This window comes from Caretta caretta, chromosome 3 (genome assembly GCF_965140235.1).
Source record: "Caretta caretta isolate rCarCar2 chromosome 3, rCarCar1.hap1, whole genome shotgun sequence".
NCBI lineage: Eukaryota > Metazoa > Chordata > Testudines > Cheloniidae > Caretta > Caretta caretta.
In genome coordinates this window covers 86,735,115-86,757,755 of record NC_134208.1, presented here as the reverse complement: position 1 = coordinate 86,757,755, position 22,641 = coordinate 86,735,115, and the positions used below count along the sequence as shown (strand labels likewise).

Here is a 22,641-nt window from a genome sequence, read left to right as displayed (position 1 = left end):
CCGAGCTTAAAAGGACAAATGAAAGAAAAAGCCCTCTTCATCAGACCTTTTTTCATTCTGCACCCAGTTCTGACTCACAAGCTGCACACTAAGAAGAAAAGACAATGGGGGTAAATAGGCTAAAAAGCCACTGGAGTGGGACAGGAGAAAGAACTCACAGCTCAGTGGTCCTCTGTTAATATTTGTTTGATTAACATGCAAAAAGTATTTGTCTTGAAAATCTGTATATGTATTCATTGGTGGTATGATTTTCTAATTAATTCACTCTTTCAGAATTATTCACTTGAATAATTTTACTTTTGAGGCATTTGTAATTTTAACTTCCTCTCATTGACTGACTGAACATGCCAATCAAATAGGTAGGGACAGATCATCAGCTGCTATAAATTTAATGCACAAACTCTCAAACTTCAATAGAGCTATATCAATTTATACTAGCTTAAGATCTGTGTGTATTTAGTAGAGCTGGGAGAAAAACAGTCATTATCTTCATTGATTTTTTTTTTTTTAATTTGCTGGGAGAAAGTACTTGTTTTTTAACTGGGAGGGATTTTTTTTTTTGGTGTTTTTTTGGGTTAACCCCTTCTTTATCCTTCTCCTCTGCCTTCCTACCTTTCTCAGTGCCAAACTGGGAAAAGGAAAAAGGGGAGAGAAAGGAAGGAGCAACCTTTTTGTCAAAGGGGAAATTTTTAAAAAATGAAAAAGTCACTGAAAATGTCACTTATTAAAGTAATAAACTCTGCATGAGAGCAAATGTTTTCAAATGAAAAATGTTGTTCTGCTGTAACTTTTACCTCTTGAGAGATTCTCCAGTTTCTTAATACTTCGCACTTTCATAGAGCATTTTTGCATTTTCAAATTCCTTGTGTTGCTTTAGTTGATTAGGAATTTCACTCACACTGTCGCTATTAATTGGTTCAGATTTGTATAGTTTGCCTTCTACCTGAGAGGCCAAATCCTCTCAACTGCAAAGCTAGATGTGCATGATTCCTATTTGATGTGGTGCTTTTATATGGAGGCTGCACCTTACTGCCCTGTTCAAAGTTGCAGTAATGGCAGCATGTTTATAGAGTGTCCACAAGAGCATCTTTTCAATAAAACCTATTTTATTATCATTTAATGAAAATTGTGGAGAGAATTTCCAAACAATTAAGAAAATGTAATTTTCCACTGAAATGTCAAGCTATTAATGAGATTTATATTTAAATAATGATGGTTTTGTCTGCAAAAGTAGTGTTTTGAGAGAGAAATAAATTAAATGACTTGGTAACACTGTGTACGAACATCTTTTTAAAGGAAGAAGTATTTCCAGGGTATCAAAGAACAGTATAGCACTAGTTTGAAATATGGATGGGATTCTCAAGTCTGATAAGGCCAATTAACACTCCATAAGCAGCCCTAACTGAACCAAGGTTGGGCAGCCCTAAATCAGGGAATCATAACCAGCTTTCTGCAGCCCCCTCTCCACTCTGTTGGGTAGGTCTACATCGCAGCTGGAAGCATACTTCCCAGTGCAAGCGTGCAGACACGCTGGCTCTGCTCAAGCTACTGTGTTAAAAATAGCAGTGTAGCCAGGGATAGCTGGGGTGCAGCTTGGGCTAGCTGCCATAATATGGACCAAGGGGGTCTGGACAGATTTGAACTCGAGAAAGCTTTGTTTTTCAGCCTCTTCTGTTGCCAGTTCTCTCTTCCATAGGTCTAGGGTTTGGTGGCTTAATGTCCCCTCTGTCATTCTTAGCCTGCTTCCTCATGTCTGTCTGTCTCACATAATGGCATCAGCATTGCCTTACCTCCATGTGAAGTCAGTGGGAGCTATTGGGTGCTCAGCGCTTTTGAAAATTAAACCACTTTTTAGATCCCTAAATATGGATTTAAGAGAAGAGTGCCACAGTAGCCTCCTCAAAAACAATCTACATTTATCGGCAAAAATTGAACTTTCGCTAGGGTGACCAGACAGCAAATGTGAAAAATCGGGGTGGGGGTGGGGGTAATAGGAGCCTATATAAGAAAAAGACCCAAAAATCGGGACTGTCCCGATTAAAATTGGGGCATCTGGTCACCTGAACTTTCACTCACGAGTGGCAAGCTGGTCAGCTTAACTTAGTTCCTAGTAGTGCCTATGATCCAGCAAGCATCACTGTAAAAACACTTTTCTCTTCTTCTTCTTTCTTTGCTGTAGGATTTTAGATAATGGGCTGTGTGCAATGCAAGGATAAAGAAGCAACAAAACTGACAGACGAGAGGGACGGTAGTTTAACTCAGAGTTCAGGATATCGCTATGGCACAGATCCCACTCCACAGCACTACCCTAGCTTCGGTGTTACTTCAATTCCAAACTACAACAACTTCCACGCAACAGGAGGCCAGGGACTGACTGTCTTTGGGGGTGTCAATTCCTCTTCTCATACTGGGACTTTGCGTACAAGAGGAGGAACAGGTAGGTCCTGATGCGAGCTTATTTCATGGTATATTTTAGCACATTTATTTTAAAATGTATTTATTTAGTATAAAGTACAACTAGAGCTCAGAGACTACTCTGAAATTAAAGGGGCCTATTGACTTTGGAAAAAGTCACCTCTGACATATAATCATTGAAATAAACTGTACTAAGCATTGAAGTTACTGAGTAAAATAACCGTAATTTCAACCATATAACTACTAACTTATAGTAGTTACTAGTTGTAAGCAGTGGGGGTAACCTAACTAGCTATAGTAATTACAAACCAAACTGAGCTCTTTTGCACACACACATCATTGCATGGTATCACAATGAAAGTGTTATTCAGCTATCTTCTCCTTTTTCAGGTGTAACTCTTTTTGTGGCGCTTTATGACTATGAAGCAAGAACAGAAGATGACTTAAGTTTTCAGAAAGGAGAAAAATTTCAGATACTTAACAGCTCGTGAGTTTTAAGGGGGTGGCATGCTTGTCAGTTACTATCTTATAATTAAAGATAGCATAATGTCAACAGTTTTGTTTATCAACTTATATAATCAGTAAAAGAAAAGGTGTCAGATTCAAGAAATATGCTTTTTAGGTCTTGTGCTTGTCTTCCGCTGCTTTTTACAAACTTTATTATGGGGGGAAATTTTCAGCACTGCAATTTTTCTTTGAAAAGTGGCATCGTGAGGTTCCATGGTGAGAGCCTCTTTCAATGATTTCAGTAGCTAATGGAATTTAGAATTCACAGCAAATTCAATCTTGGAACTGAGAGCACAAGCTTCTGTGCATCACCACCAATAATAAAAGTGCTGCAAGCCAAACCAGGCCCATGTTCACACCTCTGCAATTCCATTATCTTCAATATTTAACATGGAAGTTTAATTTGAAAGAAAATAAAACTTGATTCACAAGAAGGAATACAGTCCCGCTCTGTGTGCCAATGGGAGTAAAAAGCAATAATATTTTTGTCACACAGTAAGAGGCTACTATAACTCTGAATATGCACAGGGAGCAGATCTGTTGAGTAATACACCATTTCTACAGTCATATTGTAGAACTGCACTTTCTTAAAATAAATTTTAGCTACTGTCCATGAAAAGCTACTCATTTGGGGGTTAAAATCTGCTTCTAAAAAATTACGGTGCTGGCAATTTACTGTGAATCCTATATTGGAATAACTTGTAGAAAGCTTTACGTGTTGTGGGCAATGTTACTATCATAATGAAATAAAAAGTATCCAGTAAGGGACAAAAGCAGTATCACGTTCTGTTTTATGACAGTGGGCTAAATTCATCCCTGATGTAACTCCATCAACTTTAATAGAATAACTTCTGGGCTCAGTTTGGCCCAGCGTCCATTAAAAATGAAGAGAGTCAGGTAGTTCTGTGAAATATTTCATGAAACTGTGCAGCTGGAGAGCTTTGATGTAGATGAAAGTACAGAAGCCTCAGTTAAGACTTGTAAAGAGAACAGCAGTTTGAAAACATCTCCACTTCTAAATTAGCAATTGCAAAAAAAAAAAATCTGACACACAATTTTTATATTATCCACTTTTTTTACATTGCCTGGTGTTATCCTAGCCTTGAAGCCTTGCCGCAAGCTATATCACTGCTTGAAACACACAAAAAATCCAGTCTATTATAAATTCCTTAAACATTCCACTTAATGAAGTCAATGGGAGCTCACAGTAAGCTATATTTGGAATCATTGTAAGGACAGAGAAAAAGAACAGATTCCACCCACACATGAATGGTAGCAATGCATGCATTTTGATGTTGGTACATATTGTGTGGAGGAAGGTTTTCTAGAAAGAAAATCAGCTACCCGTTGACTGCCTTAGGAGCTGTGGGTGCTCAGTAACCATCAGGATTGGGCCTACGTAGTCAGAACCTCCAATACCTAACCACACTCCTGGAATGTTGAAAATCAGGATGGAAACCTTACAAGAACAGGCTTTGTTGTGAGAATTCATACTTTTTTAATGTTCCTTTCAGGCTGGATATAATACAAGATAAGCCTCTTTTGTGCTCTTCTGGTGCTACTTGGAATCATGAAGCACACAGGTGCACAAAAATGAGTTTGTTTTGTTTTCAATTGAACAGTTTTCTTTTTCAATCTAAAAGAGGTTCAGGTTTGGTTAATCTTCTGGGTGAAAGTTCAGATCAGTTATAAACTTTATCTAAGCTATTTCATGGATCCCTAAAATTAATGTTGGATTTGATATAAGTTGATACCAAATGTAATTTAATTCCCCTCCTCACCAGCACATTGAGAAAGATTTATGTTTTTCTCTTTTGGAACATTTTATGACATACAGTATGTAGTATTTATGGATACGATAAAATACCTCCACCTAGTGGAATTTATATGCAATAATACATTGGAAATAAAAAATAATAACTAATACATCTCTGTTGTGCAATAATAGAAACAGAGATTTCATAGAGGATTTTAATTGTATTTATTAACAAAAACATTTTATCTCCCAAAAATATTTTATATGGACACAAAGGACAAGATTTTCAAACTTTGACTGCCTAAAGTTAGGCACATAAACAGAAGTGGCCCAGTTTTCAGAGGTGCTGAACACCCACAGCTTCTATGAAGTCAGTAATATCTGTGTGCGCTCAACAACTCCTGAAAACCACCTACTTTTATTTAGATGCATTATTTTAGGTACCCACGTTAGATGGTGTTAACCAAAATTTCTAGAATAAAGGTTGTGTTACGGATGAGATTGCCTGAAACCTCCTGCAAACAGACCCGGGGGGTGGGGGGGAATCACACTCATAAAATGAATAACAGAATGTGGATTATTTTTTTTAAGATTACAAATCAATAGCTCAACAGATGAAAAAGAACATCTCCTGTTTGACTAAGTTCAGCTGTTTTCTGAGCTATCTTATGAAGCATTTTAGAAGTTCTCTCAGAAACTAGCTCACAGAGAAATAGGAAGTTTTAAGATAGTTCATCGTCGTATAATGTAAATGCTTGTTCAAAACAGCATTGCCCATATCTGATTTCTGTAGTTCCTGTTTGCTTATTGGAAGCTTTAAGATTTTTAGTTCACATTTGATAATTCTGTATAACTTAATTAAATCTCCATTTTACAGATTAGGAAATAGAGACAGAATTTATAAACTATCCAAAGCCACAAAGCGGAGTCTTTAGCTTGGCAACAGTGTGCCGGAGTGAACTACAGGAGTGAGGATTGTAGAGTGTTGAGATGTACTGCCCCAAGTGGACACTGCTGATGCTAACGAAAAGGTACCTACTTTGTGATAACATAGTACTATTTGAAAGTGGGCTATGTTAATGCAAACTAGGTACCTTTTAGGTCAAACCAGCAGTGTCCACACAGGGCAATTAGAGCACAGTGCTTTGGTGAGCTCTGCAATTCAATCCCCCTGTAGTCCACACTCGAGATGGAATTAGAAGTCAGGGGTATCTGGCTCCCAGCGTTGTATTCAGACCACTAAACCATGAATCATCTCATCCTGTAAAAAGCTGAGAAATAAACATTTTCTAAAGCTATTGCATTTCATTACAGCAGATTTTCTTCTAAGGACAATCTCTTGTCTTTATTTTATATATCTGCCTATTATTGACATAAACTGAAGTTGTGTATGTGTGTGGGAGGGGGCAGTCACTGTACTGAGATGGCCCTTTTTTCTTTCTTTTGAAAGGTTTGGGAGAAGTGGCTTGCACAATGATTTGAAAATGTAGCCAAATCATTTATTATTTAAAATAGCTTTTGTTGGTGACCAGGAGAAGCAACACAGACCCCAATTTTCAGAGGCTATCCCAAGCTGCAGACTGGTAACAAGGCAAGTAAATGGCCTTGTTACATTCTTGAGTATCCATCAGATGCATCCCGCTTAAGGTGTGGATGTCCTAGTAAGGTTAGAGATGGACGTGACTCAAACTTTCCCAAAAGTTTGGATCTGGTATTTTGTTTCAGGGCCCTCACAAGAACCTGTATTTGAAAATTGGCCCTGCACCAATTATTCAACACTCCAAGTCAAACTCAGCCCTTACTGCGGGTGATTGGAGTGGAAATAAATAGCCATTTATGCCACTGTGCTGAATTTGGAAAACCTATACTTCTGATCACCAATTTAAAAAAAATTGTAAATAGGTGCATACGGGTACATGTCTTAATTTGGCTTAAAATGGTACCACATTCTCTTTCCAAAACGTCTGTATGATAAAAGTGTGAGTTTTTATTAATTCTTAGCATTACCTACAGCTTCATGCTTTAACAGTCAAATAATTTGCTTTGCAACTCTATTTTTCACTCGGACTTTCTCACCTCTATTCCTTCAGGGAAGGAGACTGGTGGGAGGCACGTTCCTTGACAACAGGAGAAACTGGTTACATTCCCAGTAATTATGTGGCTCCAGTCGACTCCATCCAAGCAGAGGAGTATGTTTTCTTTTCGTTTTAAAGAGATATTAACACTGTAATTGAAGGAGATTTGAGAATTTGAGTGGATTGATTGTAGTGATTTTCAAGTGACTTACATCATTTTTATTTCAGTTTTCAGCTGCACTGATAAATAATTAGTTAATTAGTAACAAAGGGAGCAGAAACTGAGCCATTTTTCAATGTCAAAACAAAAAGGAAGAAACCACAGCAAATGAAGCAGACCTTGTTCTGTTGTACTAGCCAGTTTCTTGCTTTAGACTAGAGTTGCCCAAACTAACTTGCCAGTGCCTCAAGAACAAGTAATTTACATGAAACAGGACAGATTGTACCAACTATTATTTTTAATGTGGGATGATGGCCCACAGAGTCTGCAGCAGGCAATAAAGCATCGTTTGAAGGGGCTATAGCCTCTGTGGACTGTCACTTTAAGAGCCCATGAGCTTCATTTTAGACCTATATTTATCTCATAATCAGCATGTTGTGCCATTAGAGCAATCCGTGTTTGAAACACCAAGCATAAAAGTTATATTGTGAAATTGCCTTATTTTAATGAGTTGTTTGATTTCGAACAAATTTACATTATTGGGTGCTAAGAACAAAGAAATGAATCTAGCACAATGACACTGAGAGCATAAAAACTTACAGAATCATGAAAAAATTTTACTCTCTTAGGTTGTATCTGGTCCTTCTATTCAGTATTTTTAGCTCTGGTGCAAGAGGAAAAATTGGCCATTGATAAAATGGGTATATAATCAAGAAGCCACAGGTGAATAAACTGTTATACTGCAATTTAAAACAAAATGTAAAATATACTGTTGACTCAGAAGTCAGTCTGATTGCAGCTCTCTTTCCAGTGGCAGCACATTTTTAAAATATGCTCAACTTGTTTTTCATTCATTCTATCCACTATATGCAATGGTAAAAATTCTGGCAAGCACTGGATATCCGCACTTGCCAGAGGCTTGAGGTGGATGTTGATTACCCTTCTAAACCCAAAGACCGGCTACTTCTTTCAGACTTTCTATACACTACCTGTCACTTGTGTTCCAGGGTAAAGCCTAAAGTATGAGGACCACAGTGGACAGAATAGAGGGATCTGTAGTTTTCTTCAATGATCTACTATTTTGGAGCTTTGCAAGTCAAGTGACCCTACTGAGCATCCTATCCAGCATTTTTCTTACCTCCTCTTATGTTTTTAAGGTGGTACTTTGGCAAACTTGGCCGAAAAGATGCTGAGAGACAGCTGTTGTCATTTGGAAACCCACGAGGTACCTTCCTTATCCGTGAAAGTGAAACCACCAAAGGTAAAATGGCCAGTTCTATAAATATTAATGGTATGTGTAAGATAGAAATTGTAGCTCATGGTTATGACAAATCAGCAAGATAGAATGATATCATCTAGTCAGACTGCAGTGATCACTACAACTCAATTCAGTGAAAACCATTATTTATTTCTGTACAATTAAAATGACCAAATCTCAGCTTCTCGGAAGAATATAAGTAAGGGGTTTTGGGGGGGGGTAATGTTTCTCCATACTTTCTTCATCTCTTTAGAATACTAGTGTCACAGAATTTTTTTTAACCATTTTAAATTCAAGTATTTCAAAAGCATGTGAAAAGAAGGAGCATTGTGTGAAGAGTTGACGTCATGAATGGGTGGAGCTAAGGTTGTTGACAGGACTTAGAAGAGTAGTACCATTCATATTTTCCAATCTGACCTCTCATTATATGATACATACTGTTTAATAATTCAGGTGCAAGTGCCAAATCATTCCTTCAGAGCCCCTAATTCCAAATGGAATGTCAGAGTTGATATTCTGTTGCTTCAAAAGGATAGCTTCCCATGCTATTACCCTGCAGCTTGCCCTTCGTGTAGCAGCCAGATACAAGTGCCCGTAGCGTAGCAACCAGAGTCAAAGCACAGTCTTCATAGTCTCTATGGCCATATAGCTTCTAGACTTTCTATGTCACTGACTCCTGATTAAAATATGGAGAGCATGACACCCTACGCTACAGTTTGAAAACTTGACTGTTATAAGCATGTTTCTACCCTTCAGGAGTAGATTTATGTATAGTTCTGAACAACAGTTATTTGACCTTGTTTGCAGAGTGATGGTTTTTCAGAACGTCCACACTATTTCCCTTAGCTGAATCCGTTTTTGCTCATAGAGCTTTCTAGGAGAAACAAAAACACCTTAACATGGGGGTAAACCATCAAGGATGTACTTATAATATTAACCTCATTTTCTTTGCTGCATGACTTTGCTGAGGCTTTCTACAGCAACAGGACAGGCTTCCGTTGGAAATGCGGGGGTTTTGTGGTGTTTTATTTAATTTCATGTCCGTTGTCAACATTGCTATTTCCCAACTCATGCATGGAGCATCTCAGGGAAGATGAAAGAGAAAATATAGCCAACTTGCCATTCAGATCAAAGAATAAAACATATTGGATGGTGGATTCTCCATCTCTTGGAGTCTTTAAATCAAAATTTTCTAAAAGCACTCTAGCTCAATGAGAAGTTATGGACTTGATGTAGGAATCACTGAAAATCTGTGGCCTATGTTATAATGGTCAGACAAAATGATCATAATGGTCTTTTCTGGTCTTAAAATCTATGAATCAGCCAGGATCGTGTTAAAAGTACTAAGTTTGACTTCAGCAGTGAGTTTAACCCTCTTTGGTCAAGCTTTCCCACTCCCCCACTTTGAAAATAAATAAATCAAACCTGTCATCTCATCCTTTCAATGCCTGACTCCCCAGACATGTCATCACTACTTGCCTATATGATCGTTCTCCCCTCCTCCGTGCTGTTTATTTTATGTGTTTTGGGTTTTTTTTTAAAGTTGTATGTTTGTGTATATGCAATATTTATCCATACATCTATGTGTGTATTTGTCCCTTATGGCACAGTTAGTAAGTAAACTGTAGGTTATTGAACAATGAAATACATGAAGATTCTCCAGTCCTTCCATTTGATCTGAGGTCAGTGGGGCTACACAAGGGGCTGCACACACAGATCCAATTGCAGGACTGGAGCCTAAGGCTATGTTTACATTTTTCTAAAGAATCTAAAATACTAATCAGATAGTGAGCGTGACTAAGGAAAATACAGCTGTTGCCAGGAGTGCAAGTCCTACAAAAGCCTAGATATCTAGGTAAAGAACTACGCCTGGAAAGCTTACATGAGTAGGACTTCGATGTAAAAATGTCAATACAAAGCATAGCTTGAGAGCAGGTTTATTCCTCCGGCCCCCAAACTGTTTTTAAAAAGAATCTCTGAACTCAACTTGTAGAGATGTATTTATCTCAATCGGGAAATCTCTTCAGGAAAATAAGCTCCTAAATGTGCAATTTTTGCTCCATGCTAACAAAAATCTTTCTCTCCTCCTGAGTATGTCTCCCTCTCTTACAAAACAGAATCAAATGTATATAAACATCGGCAGTTTTCCGGGTGGTGTTTTTCCTAATCCTAAAGGATGAACAACAGGAGTTTGAGAGTTCTTGCAGCAGGTTCAGGGTGTGTCTACACTGCAAAGAAAAGCCTGTTGTACCAAGTCCCAGAGCCCAAGTCAATTAGCTCGGACTGCAGAGCTAAAAATAGCACTGTTGACGTTCTCAAAACGCAGTGATAGGGAAGAGTCTCTGAGGCCAGGCTCCAGCCTGAGCGGGAATGTCTACACTGCTATTTTTAGCCCCTCCGCCTAAGCCAATTGATCTGGGCTCTGAGACTCGGCACCACAAGTTTTTCTTTGCAGTACGGACTTGCCCTACGAGGGTCTTGCTCACTGGAGCTCAAATCTGTGGTGAATAGCTCATGGGAAGTCTGTTGCAATCCAATATGACCAAAGAATTTTTAAATTCTATATCTGACTCCTCCTTGCAGTTGTCTCCAAGTTGGACCTAGGGAGATACTTTCCAGCAGAAAAGCTGGTTGCATAGCTGCTTTTAAGCATCGTTTCGCCAGTGATACTGCTGAAAGGAGGTAATGTATAGGCAGGGCCAGCTCTACAGTTTTGGCTGCCCCAAGCAGTGAAAAAAAACTGCCGCTGCAGACAGCGAAAGGAAGAAGCTGCTGCCGATTTGCCGCTGCAGTGGGCAGAACAGAGGAGCTGCCGCCGATTTCCCACTGCGGCCAGAGGCATTGCCACCCCTTTCGAACTGCCACCCCAAGCACCTGCTTGGAACGCTGGTGGCTGGAGCCGGCCCTGTGTATAGGTTGTCACAAAAGGTACAATCAGGATTGTTTTTCCTGAAGCCTGGAGGCTGTAGTGACCAATCCCATGTATTGGGCGGACTGAAACTATAGAAAAGGGCAACTTTCACCAGCATATTCCTGGTTGCATCTTTGTTTATGAATAGGAAAAATGGCACCAGAATAATAGAGCTTATGACAGTTTCTCATGAGCTTGAATCAATTCTGTGGGGACACAGTCTCCTTTTAAGCTTTGAATAAAGATACATCTCAGCTCTTTCAGTTTTGAAGTCACAAATCTTTTAGTCAGAAAACTGCTTCATGCTGTAGGATATATTGTCACCTCTGATAAGGAAGAAGACAGATTTGTATGCCTGCTTTCCAGTCTCTCTAATACCTAGAGTCCTACCGTGGATTTGGAGAGACATGTTCAATGGGCATCATTCTTGCAGGTCTGTGTCGCTGCTTGATGGATAGTCTGTTGCCATGTTTTCTCTCTCCAGGATGGCTGCACTTTAGTAGTGGACAAAGTGATTGCTGCATTTAAAGTTTATTATTTGGTTGTTAATGTTTGAAAAGCAATTCAAGATTCTTCTGGATGAAAAGCACTATGTAACTATAAAATCACTATCTCCAGCCGGTACCATGAAAATTTCGACATTTACCATATTTTGCCATTTACCTAAATCACAGTATTTGCAGTTTTCAGAGTAGCAGCCGTGTTAGTCTGTATTCGCAAAAAGAAAAGGAGTACTTGTGGCACCTTAGAGACTAACAAATTTATTTGAGCATAAGCTTTCGTGAGCTACAGCTCACTTCATCGGATGCATTCAGTGGAAAATACAGTGGGGAGATTTATATACATAGAGAACATGGAACAATGGGTGTTACCATACACACTGTAACAAGAGTGATCACTTAAGGTGAGATATTACCAGCAGGAGAGCGGGGGGCAAAAACCTTTAGTAGTGATAATCAAGGTGGGCCATTTCCAGCAGTTGACAAGAACATCTGAGGAACATTGCGGGGGGAGGGAGGGGAATAAACATGGGGAAATAGTTTTACTTTGTGTAATGACCCATCCACTCCTAGTCTTTATTCAAGCCTAAGTTAATTGTATCCAGTTTGCAAATTAATTCCAATTTAGCAGTCTCTCGTTGGAGTCTGGTTTTGAAGTGTTGTTTTGTTTTTTTGTTTTTTTGGGGGTTTTTTTGAAGAATTGCCACTTTTAGGTCTGTAATCGAGTGACCAAAGAGATTGAAGTGTTCTCCGGCTGGTTTTTGAATGTTATAATTCTTGAAGTCTGATTTGTGTTCATTTATTATTTTACGTAGAGACTGTCCAGTTTGACCAATGTACATGGCAGAGGGGCATTACCGGCACATGATGGCATATATTACATTGGTAGATGTGCAGGTGAACGAGCCTCTGATAGCGTGGCTGATGTGATTAGGCCCTATGATGGTGTCCCCTGAATAGATATGTGGACACAGTTGGCAACAGGCTTTGTTGCAAGGATAGGTTCCTGGGTTAGTGGTTCTGTTGTGTGGTGTGTGGTTGCTTGTGAGTATTTGCTTCAGGTTAGGGGGCTGTCTGTAAGCAAGGACTGGCCTGTCTCCCAAGATCTGTGAGAGTGTTGAGTCGTCCTTCAGGATAGGTTGTAGATCCTTGATGATGCGTTAGAGAGGTTTTAGTTGGGGGCTGAAGGTGATGGCTAGTGGCGTTCTGTTATTTTCTTTGTTGGGCCTGTCCTGTAGTAGGTGACTTCTGGGTACTCTTCTGGCTCTGTCAATCTGTTTCTTCACTTTCACAGGTGGGTATTGTAGTTGTAAGAATGCTTGATAGAGATCTTGTAGGTGTTTTGTCTCTCTCTGTGGGGTTGGAGCAAATGCGGTTGTATCGTAGAGCTTGGCTGTAGACAATGGATCGTGTGGTGTGGTCTGGATGAAAGCTGGAGGTATGTAGGTAGGCATAGTGGTCAGTAGGTTTCCCGTATATGGTGGTGTTTATGTGACCATCGCTTATTAGCACCGTAGTGTCCAGGAAGTGGATCTCTTGTGTGGACTGGACCAGGCTGAGGTTGATGGTGGGATGGAAATTGTTGAAATCATGATGGAATTCCTCAAGGGCTTCTTTTCTATGGGTCCAGATGATGAAGTTGTCATCAATGTAGCGCAAGTAGAGTAGGGGCATTAGGGGACGAGAGCTGAGGAAGTGTTGTTCTAAGTCAGCCATAAAAATGTTGGCATACTGTGGGGCCATGCGGGTATCCAGAGACACTTAAAATCGGAAAAGTAAATTTAACAACCTCAACCAGTAAATGTTAAGGCATAAATTCTCATTTACACAAAGGCCCCCTCATTTCTGCTAGACCAGTGTAAAGGGGACTTTGTGTAAATGAGAATCTGGGCCTAAGATTTTAATGGCACTCACTGTAATTTTGTTAGGCTCACCCATTCTTATTTAAAGTACAATATTTACTATTTCTGTGCATTGTCTTTTTAGTCTAATAATAAGTGACTGACACTTTTTTTAAATTGTCTAAAAACGACGGCTTATACTTTTTTTTCTCCTTACTTTGAACAGGTGCCTATTCCCTGTCTATTCGTGATTGGGATGATATGAAAGGAGACCATGTCAAACATTATAAGATTCGTAAACTTGACAGTGGCGGATATTATATCACAACTAGGGCACAGTTTGAAACACTTCAGCAGCTAGTTCAGCATTATTCAGGTAACTTTGCAGATAAATATCTGATACCCTCAGCTGTTGCAAAACAAAAATGTTTGCTGTTGAGCTCTCCTCTCACCGTAAGATGTCCTAAGGAGTCTTTTTATTAAGTGTCTCATTCACTGCAGTGCATCTTTATTATCCCTTTCCCATTATTTATAAGCAGTTTTACACACCCTTCATAGGGTACATTGACAGTGAAATTTCATTTGTTCTCCTGTTTATTTTTTCTTTCTAAAATACTCAAAGTGCATTTGTGCACTCTTCTAAGCTACGTACTTTGTGAACTGTACAACTATGGGACAGGCTTATGGGGAACTTCCTAGTGATACAATTATCCAACTAATTCCTGTGGTACATGGCATTTCAATCATTATTTTTTAAAGTCAGTTACTTGCATTGGATACATCTTGTTCTCTGAACAAAAATAATTTTGCAATTACCAGGGTTTAGACTACAGATGAACTTGAATAACAAAATTCATATCCATAATTGAGTTAGTGGTCAACAGCAAAATTCAGATCAGCATTTTGATTCAGAATCTATAAGAGCACGGGGTCATTCAGATCTGACGTTTTGACTCCCTTTGTAATTTAGCCACTTCCCATTTCATCACTTTTGCTTTATTTGCTGATTGGCTTTAACCCATGTTGCTACTGCACGTAATGCTAATTCAATATTTTTAAAGGTAAATACTTTTCTTTTTGTAGAAAAAATTAATAAGGGTTCACTTTTTTTCAGAAGTACTCAGCACTGGCCTAGCTCTTCTCTTATTGAAATCAATGTTAAAATTCCCACTGGCTGAGGGCTTGTCTACACAAACATTTAGTTCATAGCAAACTGGGATGTGAATCCACCCCATGTGCTGCAAACTGTCTGTCCAGGGCTGATGCGCATAACAAGTTTGTTAGTGCACTTTGATCTAGTCCCATTTCAAAGAGGATTAGATCAGAGGGAACTCATGGGCTGTTAATGCATGTCAGCAGGGTGCAGGTGGACAGTTAGTCCTTGGCAGGCTAGTGTGGTGTAGATTCATTCCCCAGCTTGCTGCAAATTAATTGTTTGGGTAGACAGGCCCTTAGAAGCAGAGTGGAGCCAATATGGAGCCCTTTTGAATATCATACTCTAGATGTTTGTGTGTATTTAGGGCACAAGTCCTCTGTTTAGCTGCAGACCAGGTAGCTCATGAACAGTTGTAGTGCAGCCTTCCCCACACAGCCCTTCCACTGTGCCTGAGCACTGGGGTGGGAAAATAGTACAGTCTCCATGCCCATTCAGTCTTTGACCCACAGGCAAAACTTCCAACATGCCTCTGCTAATTAATTCATTGTGGTGATGCATTGTGTTTTGTCACCACTTTTTTAATGGAAAGTGGATTGAGACCACAAACTCATTTTACACAGGCCATCTGACAGATGTTAGATAGCAACAACTTTCTGGACACCTAGATCCTAGACTGGATTTAATTCAGCAAGGAGAGAGGCTCTCATACCTCATTATCTATCCCTCTCAGGCTATGCCACGCTTTTAATACAGAAAGAATCTGTTTCCCCCAATATCAAATGTGTGACACTCAGGCATGGGCAGGATGGATAATAATTGGGAAGGGCCACCGCTTAGTTGGCACAAGGCACAAAAGTGAGCCGCATACTTCTCTAAATTACTCTTAATTGGCTTGTTTCAGCATCATGCACTTTAATCAAAAAGCATATAATCATTCCACACCCTGCACAACCTTTTGACATTGACAAAATTAATAGTACTAACAAGCAACTGAAGAAACCAGTTTAAAGCACTCCGAGTTGACTTGGCCAAAAATGTTACATGGGATTGATGCAGAACTTATTAAAGGTAATATTTTATTGTGGTAAAGGTTTTTGCCAAAGTTACATTTGTAAGCCAACAGAGCTGCTGAAATTAATTCTCACGTTTTAGTGCCTGAATTTACTCTGCGTTAGCAACTGCTGACATACAGCATATTACAGCAAAGTATTACTAGTGGAGCAAGGAGTGTAATTTTTGACTGCCTGAAAGTGTCATTAAAGACAGAGAGAGAAATAATTTACCCAAAATGTCTACTCATACTCCCTTATACGTTTATATATACTATATTGCCTACATTTTCCCACTGAGTGTTAGATGTACAGCACTCTCCATATTTTATTTATATGAAATACTTAATGGCTGATTCAAAAAAAGGAAAAAAAGAAGAAGTAAAGACAATGACTCCTGCAGTACTTCGTTTGGGAGGGAGGTTATATTTCCTCTGTCCTTCAACAGTTTTTCCTTGTATAATAATTAATGAAATTGTACCTTTTTCCTCTAGCCAGAAATGCAAGATGCATTGTTTTATCTTCCATGATTAGCTTCAAATTGTATATACAATACTTACAACTTAAAGGCCTAAGCTCTGAACAGGTTAACTAATATTTATGTAAAAGGTGAACATACCTTTCAATAGGCATATTTTAAAATAGAAGCATATATTTTTAAGAAAATTCTTGTCTTAGCTTTTCATAAGTGACTCAAATGTATTTTATGAAAGATTTTTGAACAGTACATGTTTTTAAAAACTTCCATGGTTTTTTCTGTACGTTATATCCATGCTCTGTTTTCTGTGTGCCATATTTCTGCCCTGCCCTGCTTTCTCTTCTTCCTTCTTCCTGATGGGCCTACCCAAGAGAGTGGTTATAACTTATGCTCAAGGTGATTTTACACTAAACAACGATAAATACTTGGACCCTTAGATCCAAGGCATTTCTTCTCATCTCTGGTACAGTATCTTGAGTTTCATGGATAAACCTAAGGGATCAAAGGTACTAAGATAATACCGGCTCTTACTCAGGATGGTCTGAAGTCAGCCAGACTTTCCAATAACATGGCACTTGAATTCCAGTCACCCATCCCATAAGGTTAGGAGTGATGGGCTATTCATGAAAAAGTAGGTCTGGTCTATTCTTAGGCATTCAGTGTCCATTTCCTTGGAGCAGCAAATATGTCTTTGATGCCGGCATTGATGGGTTCCTCTCTCTTAAAGGAGAGCAGAAGACCATGAGATCTCTAAATTCCCTGTTGCAGCCACCCAAGCTCATGCAGAGGCTTCCAAACATCTAAAGAAACACTCATTGAGTAGCCATAGTTCTAACCTTCCCAGTGGAGGTGCTTCCAAACAAACAGACTGACTTGCTGGCTCAGGTTCCCTGATTTGCAGTCTTTGACAGTTTGTACCTCTTTTAGCAAACCTTCTCCTTTCACTTTCTACAAAACCACTTCAGCTACCTAAAGAGAGCTCCTGTTATCCCATGACATTTCAGCTGGGAAGGCAGAGCTTTGTTTTGCCTCTACCCCTCCCATTTCATTCTGGTCACAAACTTCTCATCTGCCTAGAAGGGAATGTCGCAAAAGTGAATGAAAATTTAAGTTTAATAGTGATCTACCGCCTTGCCCTGTTCTGTTGTCTCTGTGTTAAAGTGCAAACGTAATCTGGGCAGGGAGCCTTCTTGTCCGATTGGTTTTTGGAAGTGCAATGTGCCTTTACAGCAATATATAAATCATAATGATTATTAATAATAGAATGGGGAGCCTAAAATTGTATGAATTGGAGTCATTTCTGTTCCAATCCTGTCTGCTGCTAGTCAGTTTTCAGTGAGGTTTACAATGAGGAGTAGTGTTAGTCTGTCCAAAAAAGAAAATGAGTACTTGTGGCACCTTAGAGACTAACCAATTTATTTGAGCATGAGCTTTCGTGAGCTACAGCTCACTTCATCGGATGCATACCGTGGAAACTGCAGCAGACTTTATATATACACAGAGAATATGAAATAATACCTCCTCCCACCCACTGTCCTGCTGGTAATAGCTTATCTAAAGTGATCATCAGGTGGGCCATTTCCAGCACAAATCCAGGTTTTCTCACCCCCCCCCCCCACAAATTCACTCTCCTGCTGGTGATAGCCCATCCAAAGTGACAACTCTTTACACAATGTGCATGATAATGAAGCTGGGCCATTTCCTGCACAAATCCAGGCTATCACCAGCAGGAGAGTGAATTTGTGTGGGGGGGTGGAGGGTGAGAAAACCTGGATTTGTGCTGGAAATGGCCCACCTGATGATCACTTTAGATAAGCTATTACCAGCAGGACAGTGGGTGGGAGGAGGTATTATTTCATATTCTCTGTGTATATATAAAGTCTGCTGCAGTTTCCACGGTATGCATCCGATGAAGTGAGCTGTAGCTCACGAAAGCTCATGCTCAAATAAATTGGTTAGTCTCTAAGGTGCCACAAGTACTCCTTTTCTTTTTGCGAACAACACGGTTGTTACTCTGAAATCTGTCCAAAAAGGAGCAGATGTAACCTACCACTAGGTGGGTGTTACAGGTCCTCCTCTCTGTTGATCTACAGAGCATATGGGTTGTTACAGCCTCTGTCCACAGAGCTTTAGTTGAAGCTATAATAGCTCATGCTTGTAGGTCTAGAGAGGTTCATAGTTCAGTCTCTGGTGTGTATGCCAATATGGTGGCCATCACACAGAGCTGAATGCAATACAAAAACCTACAATGCCATAAAGTGCCTGCCAATTTTTTGTCATTCAGTGGTTTTCAGAAAAACGGAAACAATCTTTACTAATTTTTTTGTAATTCAATTTCATGTGAAATGTATAAGTAAACCAGTTTATGGGTTACCATTGGGTATTTTTAAATAAATATATTCATCTGTACTGCACCAATTAATTATGAACATGCATTATTGCAGTATTAGGAACAAATCCTGAGTTAGTATACCAGGGCATTACCTCAAGTAAGAAAACAATTGGCAGTCAGCTTCAGTTCAAGAGTCTAGAAGCAGGTACTAAAATATTTCCTGTTCTGTCTCAAGTGAATATGTTTCAGTGTTCAATTTCTAACCTTCAAAGATGCTTTGTTATGCTACTAACAGCTGTTGTGAGTAGCACTGTTTTTATGCTTACTGTTTTTGTTTCATGTGTCAAACTTTTTTCTTTCCTCTTTGCTGTTTGCTGCATTTCTGCTCCGTCAGAGAGAGCTGCGGGTCTTTGCTGCCGCTTAGTAGTCCCCTGTCATAAAGGAATGCCAAGACTTACTGATCTGTCTGTCAAAACCAAAGATGTCTGGGAAATTCCACGAGAATCCCTACAGTTGATCAAGAGACTGGGAAATGGGCAGTTTGGGGAAGTATGGATGGGTATGGAGTGAACTATTATTCTAAAATAGTCTTCCTGTTTGGGAATTACAAGGTGGAAGGTGGAATTCAAAATGTTATGTGGCCAGACCAAAAAAAAAAAATTTGGAAAAACGTCTTAGACACATCTCTGACTTTGAACATTTTTAGTTTCAAACATCTGAAGTAATTTATGGCAAAAGAAAGCTGATATCATATGCTCCTTTACAAGGTTTCAGTTTTGACAAATTACCCTAGCCTTAATAATGCATCAAAGCTCACGTTCTAATCTTAATTATACAAAGGGTCTTTTAGCAAGCTGGCATAAACTCCCTACCTTCAGTTTCAAATGTGAGTGTTTGCAAAAACTTAACATGGAACTGAAGGACAAATCACCTTCCATCTTTCTCAATGCATGCATAATTTTGGATTATAAGTATTTTTTATTAATTTCCTTTCCTATAGAAAAAGCTGATGGTTTGTGTTTTAACTTAACTGTGATTGCTTCGAATCATACTCCACAAACCGTCGGATTGGCTAAAGATGCATGGGAAGTTGCACGTGATTCATTATTTCTGGAACAGAAGCTTGGTCAGGGGTGTTTCGCTGAAGTGTGGCGTGGTAAGGCAGAGAATATGTTTTGTTTTTGGATGGATCTTTTAAGGCCATCTTAAAAGAAATAAACCTTTTGAATAGAGATTTTTAAGAAAAACAATCAAATTGTTTGAAATATTACCCTGTGTCTGTTGATGTGATCAGACTGATTGTTATGATCACCCTATGGCAAACATTGTGTTCGCTTTCTTCCCTTCACATTCACTGGTATGAGGGGTTTATTACTTTAAATTTTATTAATTGCTTTAAATTTACTCATGACTAAATAACTAAGTTAGATAATGAAGTAGAAGTAATACTGAATGTGTAAAGCACAACTGTTAATTAGGCAGCTGACCCTGAAAACACACACATGTGTAAAGTTCCTCACACAGGGAAGTGTTTAGAGGATCAGGCCCTAAAATAGCCACTTACCTTGTTTTAAAAATAAGAGTGAATATGGGGATAGCTGACTTTGCCAGGATAGCTTTCCCATCCATTCACTTCGCTAGTTTAGTTTGCAATTTATAACTCCTGAGTAAAGAAATCTGGGGATTGGGAGGACAAAGTCATGACCTGAGCAGCTGGGCCACTGCTTTGAAACCAAGGGATTCTTGCAAGTTGTAAATTCAGTGTCTGTGCCCCTGCTCCTGCCACTTGCCCAGTTAATCCCCTTTACCTGGTCTTCAATTTGTATTAATTATAAAATAATAATTTAAAAAATATTTTTATACTTAGCAGCACCAAAATAAAACACCACCACTATTGTATAAGTAGTGAGTTAGTTTTTGCAGTAAATTATACTCTACACAGCCCTATCAAAATCAGTAAAAAAGATTTCCGGTATGTTAAGACGTCATCATCATTAGCAATAATATTACCTAAGAATCATGGGCCAGTAGGACCAGTGTGGGCTAGCTATTTTGTGCTGCTGCAGTGACACAAAGCAGCAGTAAATCCAGCTCAACGAGTTGGTTAAATTGGGACTTTGCAGCTGCTTTGCATTGTGGGAATGGCGCAAAACAGCCAGAGTGGACCAGTGAATCTGACCCTTTGTTTAAATGCTTTGGGTAACAAAATTACTAATGACTTATGATACAAAGGACACATTAATGTCCATAGGAACTTACATCAATCTATGACTGAAAATAAATAGGAAAATTTGTAAGGGGAAACTTTCCTGCAAGTTTCTGCTACTTCTCAGTGAATGGCTCTGTATGTCATAGATTTAAATAGTTAGAATTAACTTCAGCAGCAAATATAATAAGTGTCCCAAATACAAGTACTTAAATATACATTACTGCAGTCATAGTTTTGAACAGTGCAGCTAGCAGACAGAAAGAAATGCAAGCACAATTAAGAAAAATAATAGGTCTATAATAACGAGGAAGTAATAATCTCTGATAGACCCTGAAGCAGCACAAAATTAGAGCTGGTTAAATGCTAAAAAAAAATTACTCAGGTTTTGCCATTCATAATGTGTTTTAATAGTAGCCAGCCAGCTATAGACAAAATACTGTACAGAAGCAGATCTCCAGTAATAGAAGTGGTGGTGCTAGCAGTGGTTTCAATAGCAGATAAAAATACCGAATCGTAGTAACAAAAAATTATAACTATTTCCATGAACATTTTAGTAAAAAGGTTGTTTAAAAATCCCTAAAACCTTATTTTGATTTTTTTTAAAATGGAGAAATTTACAGAAGATAAAATATTTTTACAGTGGAATCACAAACCATGCATATCCTAAAGGTTGATAGAATGAACATTGGGATAGTTTAATAAGTCAAGAGTAAATAGATAACGTGCAATTAATTTTGCTTGAAGTTGGAGTGAAATCCTGGCTTCATTGATATAAATGGCAAAACATCCATTGACTTCCATGGGGCCAGGATTTCATCCTTAATATACATGTTCATGGTGTTTTAAAATGTGCTGTTATTCCGCAAAGTGACTCTGGAAATGGCACTGTGTGGTTCTGTTTCTCAATGACTCCATATAAAATGCATTCCGTTTTACAGATGGTAAAGTTTTCTGCCAACCCTGCAACATTCTCCCTGAAATCTAAAAGTCGAGCAGTATTCTTTCCAGCTTGCATTTCACTACCTTATCTGTGGTATATTACAAGTGCAGCTAAGGTGCAACTGAGACGTGCTACTCTGCTGAGCCAGGATTACTAAAAAGAAGAGTTTGGTCAATTAGAGAGAACAATTTATTTCAAAAACTCAGCAGTCTTCCCCCACACACGCTTTTTTTTTTTTTTCAAATTGAACATAAGCAGGCTTTGATTTTTACTAATTTAGTCATAATTGTGCAAACACTATGTGCAAACATTTTCGCCTTTGGGTTGTTCATACTACTCACTTGGACTGATCACTGCTACTTACTGATTGTGGGTAAAATTCACCCCCAACAAAATACCAGCACCACATCAGTCCTACTTATGCCCTATTTTGAAGGTTTAAGTGGGACTTAAATAGCATGTAGGTCTTTTGCTGCCCACACACACACAGTGAATGTCACCCAGCATAATTGTCTACCTAAGTCGTTTGGTGTTGGTGTTGTCAATAAGGCACAAAAACAGCTCTATAAAGGGATCAAATTTTATGTGAAATTATTGAGACACAATGCTCATGGAACCCCATGGTGCCACTTTCACAGTCAGTGTTCAGTGCAGAACAAGTCTGGAGAGCCTGCACCACTAATTTCCGCATTTAAAAAAATTAAGCATTTGCCTTTGTTTCCTTCCTTGCTGACTCCTGTAATTACAAGGATTCTGTGTAACAGACTAGTTTCTGTCAGTATCTATTTCTGACAATGTATGTAGCAGTAGTGAACTAGCCAGCCCTATTCCTGAAGCTGTACTGACATCACTGAAATTCTCCTATATAAGCAGGAAAATAAGTGTTAATTTCAACATCAGGAGCTCAATCCTGAATTCCGTATTTAGGCAAACCTTCCACTGATGTCAGAGCCTGAGTACGAATGGAGAGATCAGGCCCTGTATTTGTAATGAAGATGAAAAGTAATATTTTGCCATAACGAAAAAACTAAATTGATAGGAAGAAATGTAAACA

General features: G+C 38.9%; 1 protein-coding gene across 4 annotated transcripts in view; it reads left to right on the top strand.

Annotated features, from left to right (window-relative positions):
• Window positions 1-22,641, top strand: part of FYN (FYN proto-oncogene, Src family tyrosine kinase) — a 190,140-nt gene that overhangs the window by 140,656 nt on the left and 26,843 nt on the right. For 2 of the 4 annotated variants that reach the window (XM_048844778.2, XM_048844777.2), the window contains 6 exons: window positions 2,180-2,437; window positions 2,806-2,902; window positions 6,769-6,867; window positions 8,071-8,174; window positions 13,650-13,799; window positions 18,833-18,997. In XM_048844778.2, the coding sequence (XP_048700735.1) occupies window positions 2,191-2,437; window positions 2,806-2,902; window positions 6,769-6,867; window positions 8,071-8,174; window positions 13,650-13,799; window positions 18,833-18,997 (862 nt within the window). In that variant the 5' untranslated portion in view covers window positions 2,180-2,190. Of the gene's footprint in view, window positions 1-2,179; window positions 2,438-2,805; window positions 2,903-6,768; window positions 6,868-8,070; window positions 8,175-13,649; window positions 13,800-18,832; window positions 18,998-19,438; window positions 19,595-22,641 lie in introns of all 4 variants that reach the window. The other 2 variants (XM_048844780.2, XM_048844779.2) reach the window with 2 other exon arrangements.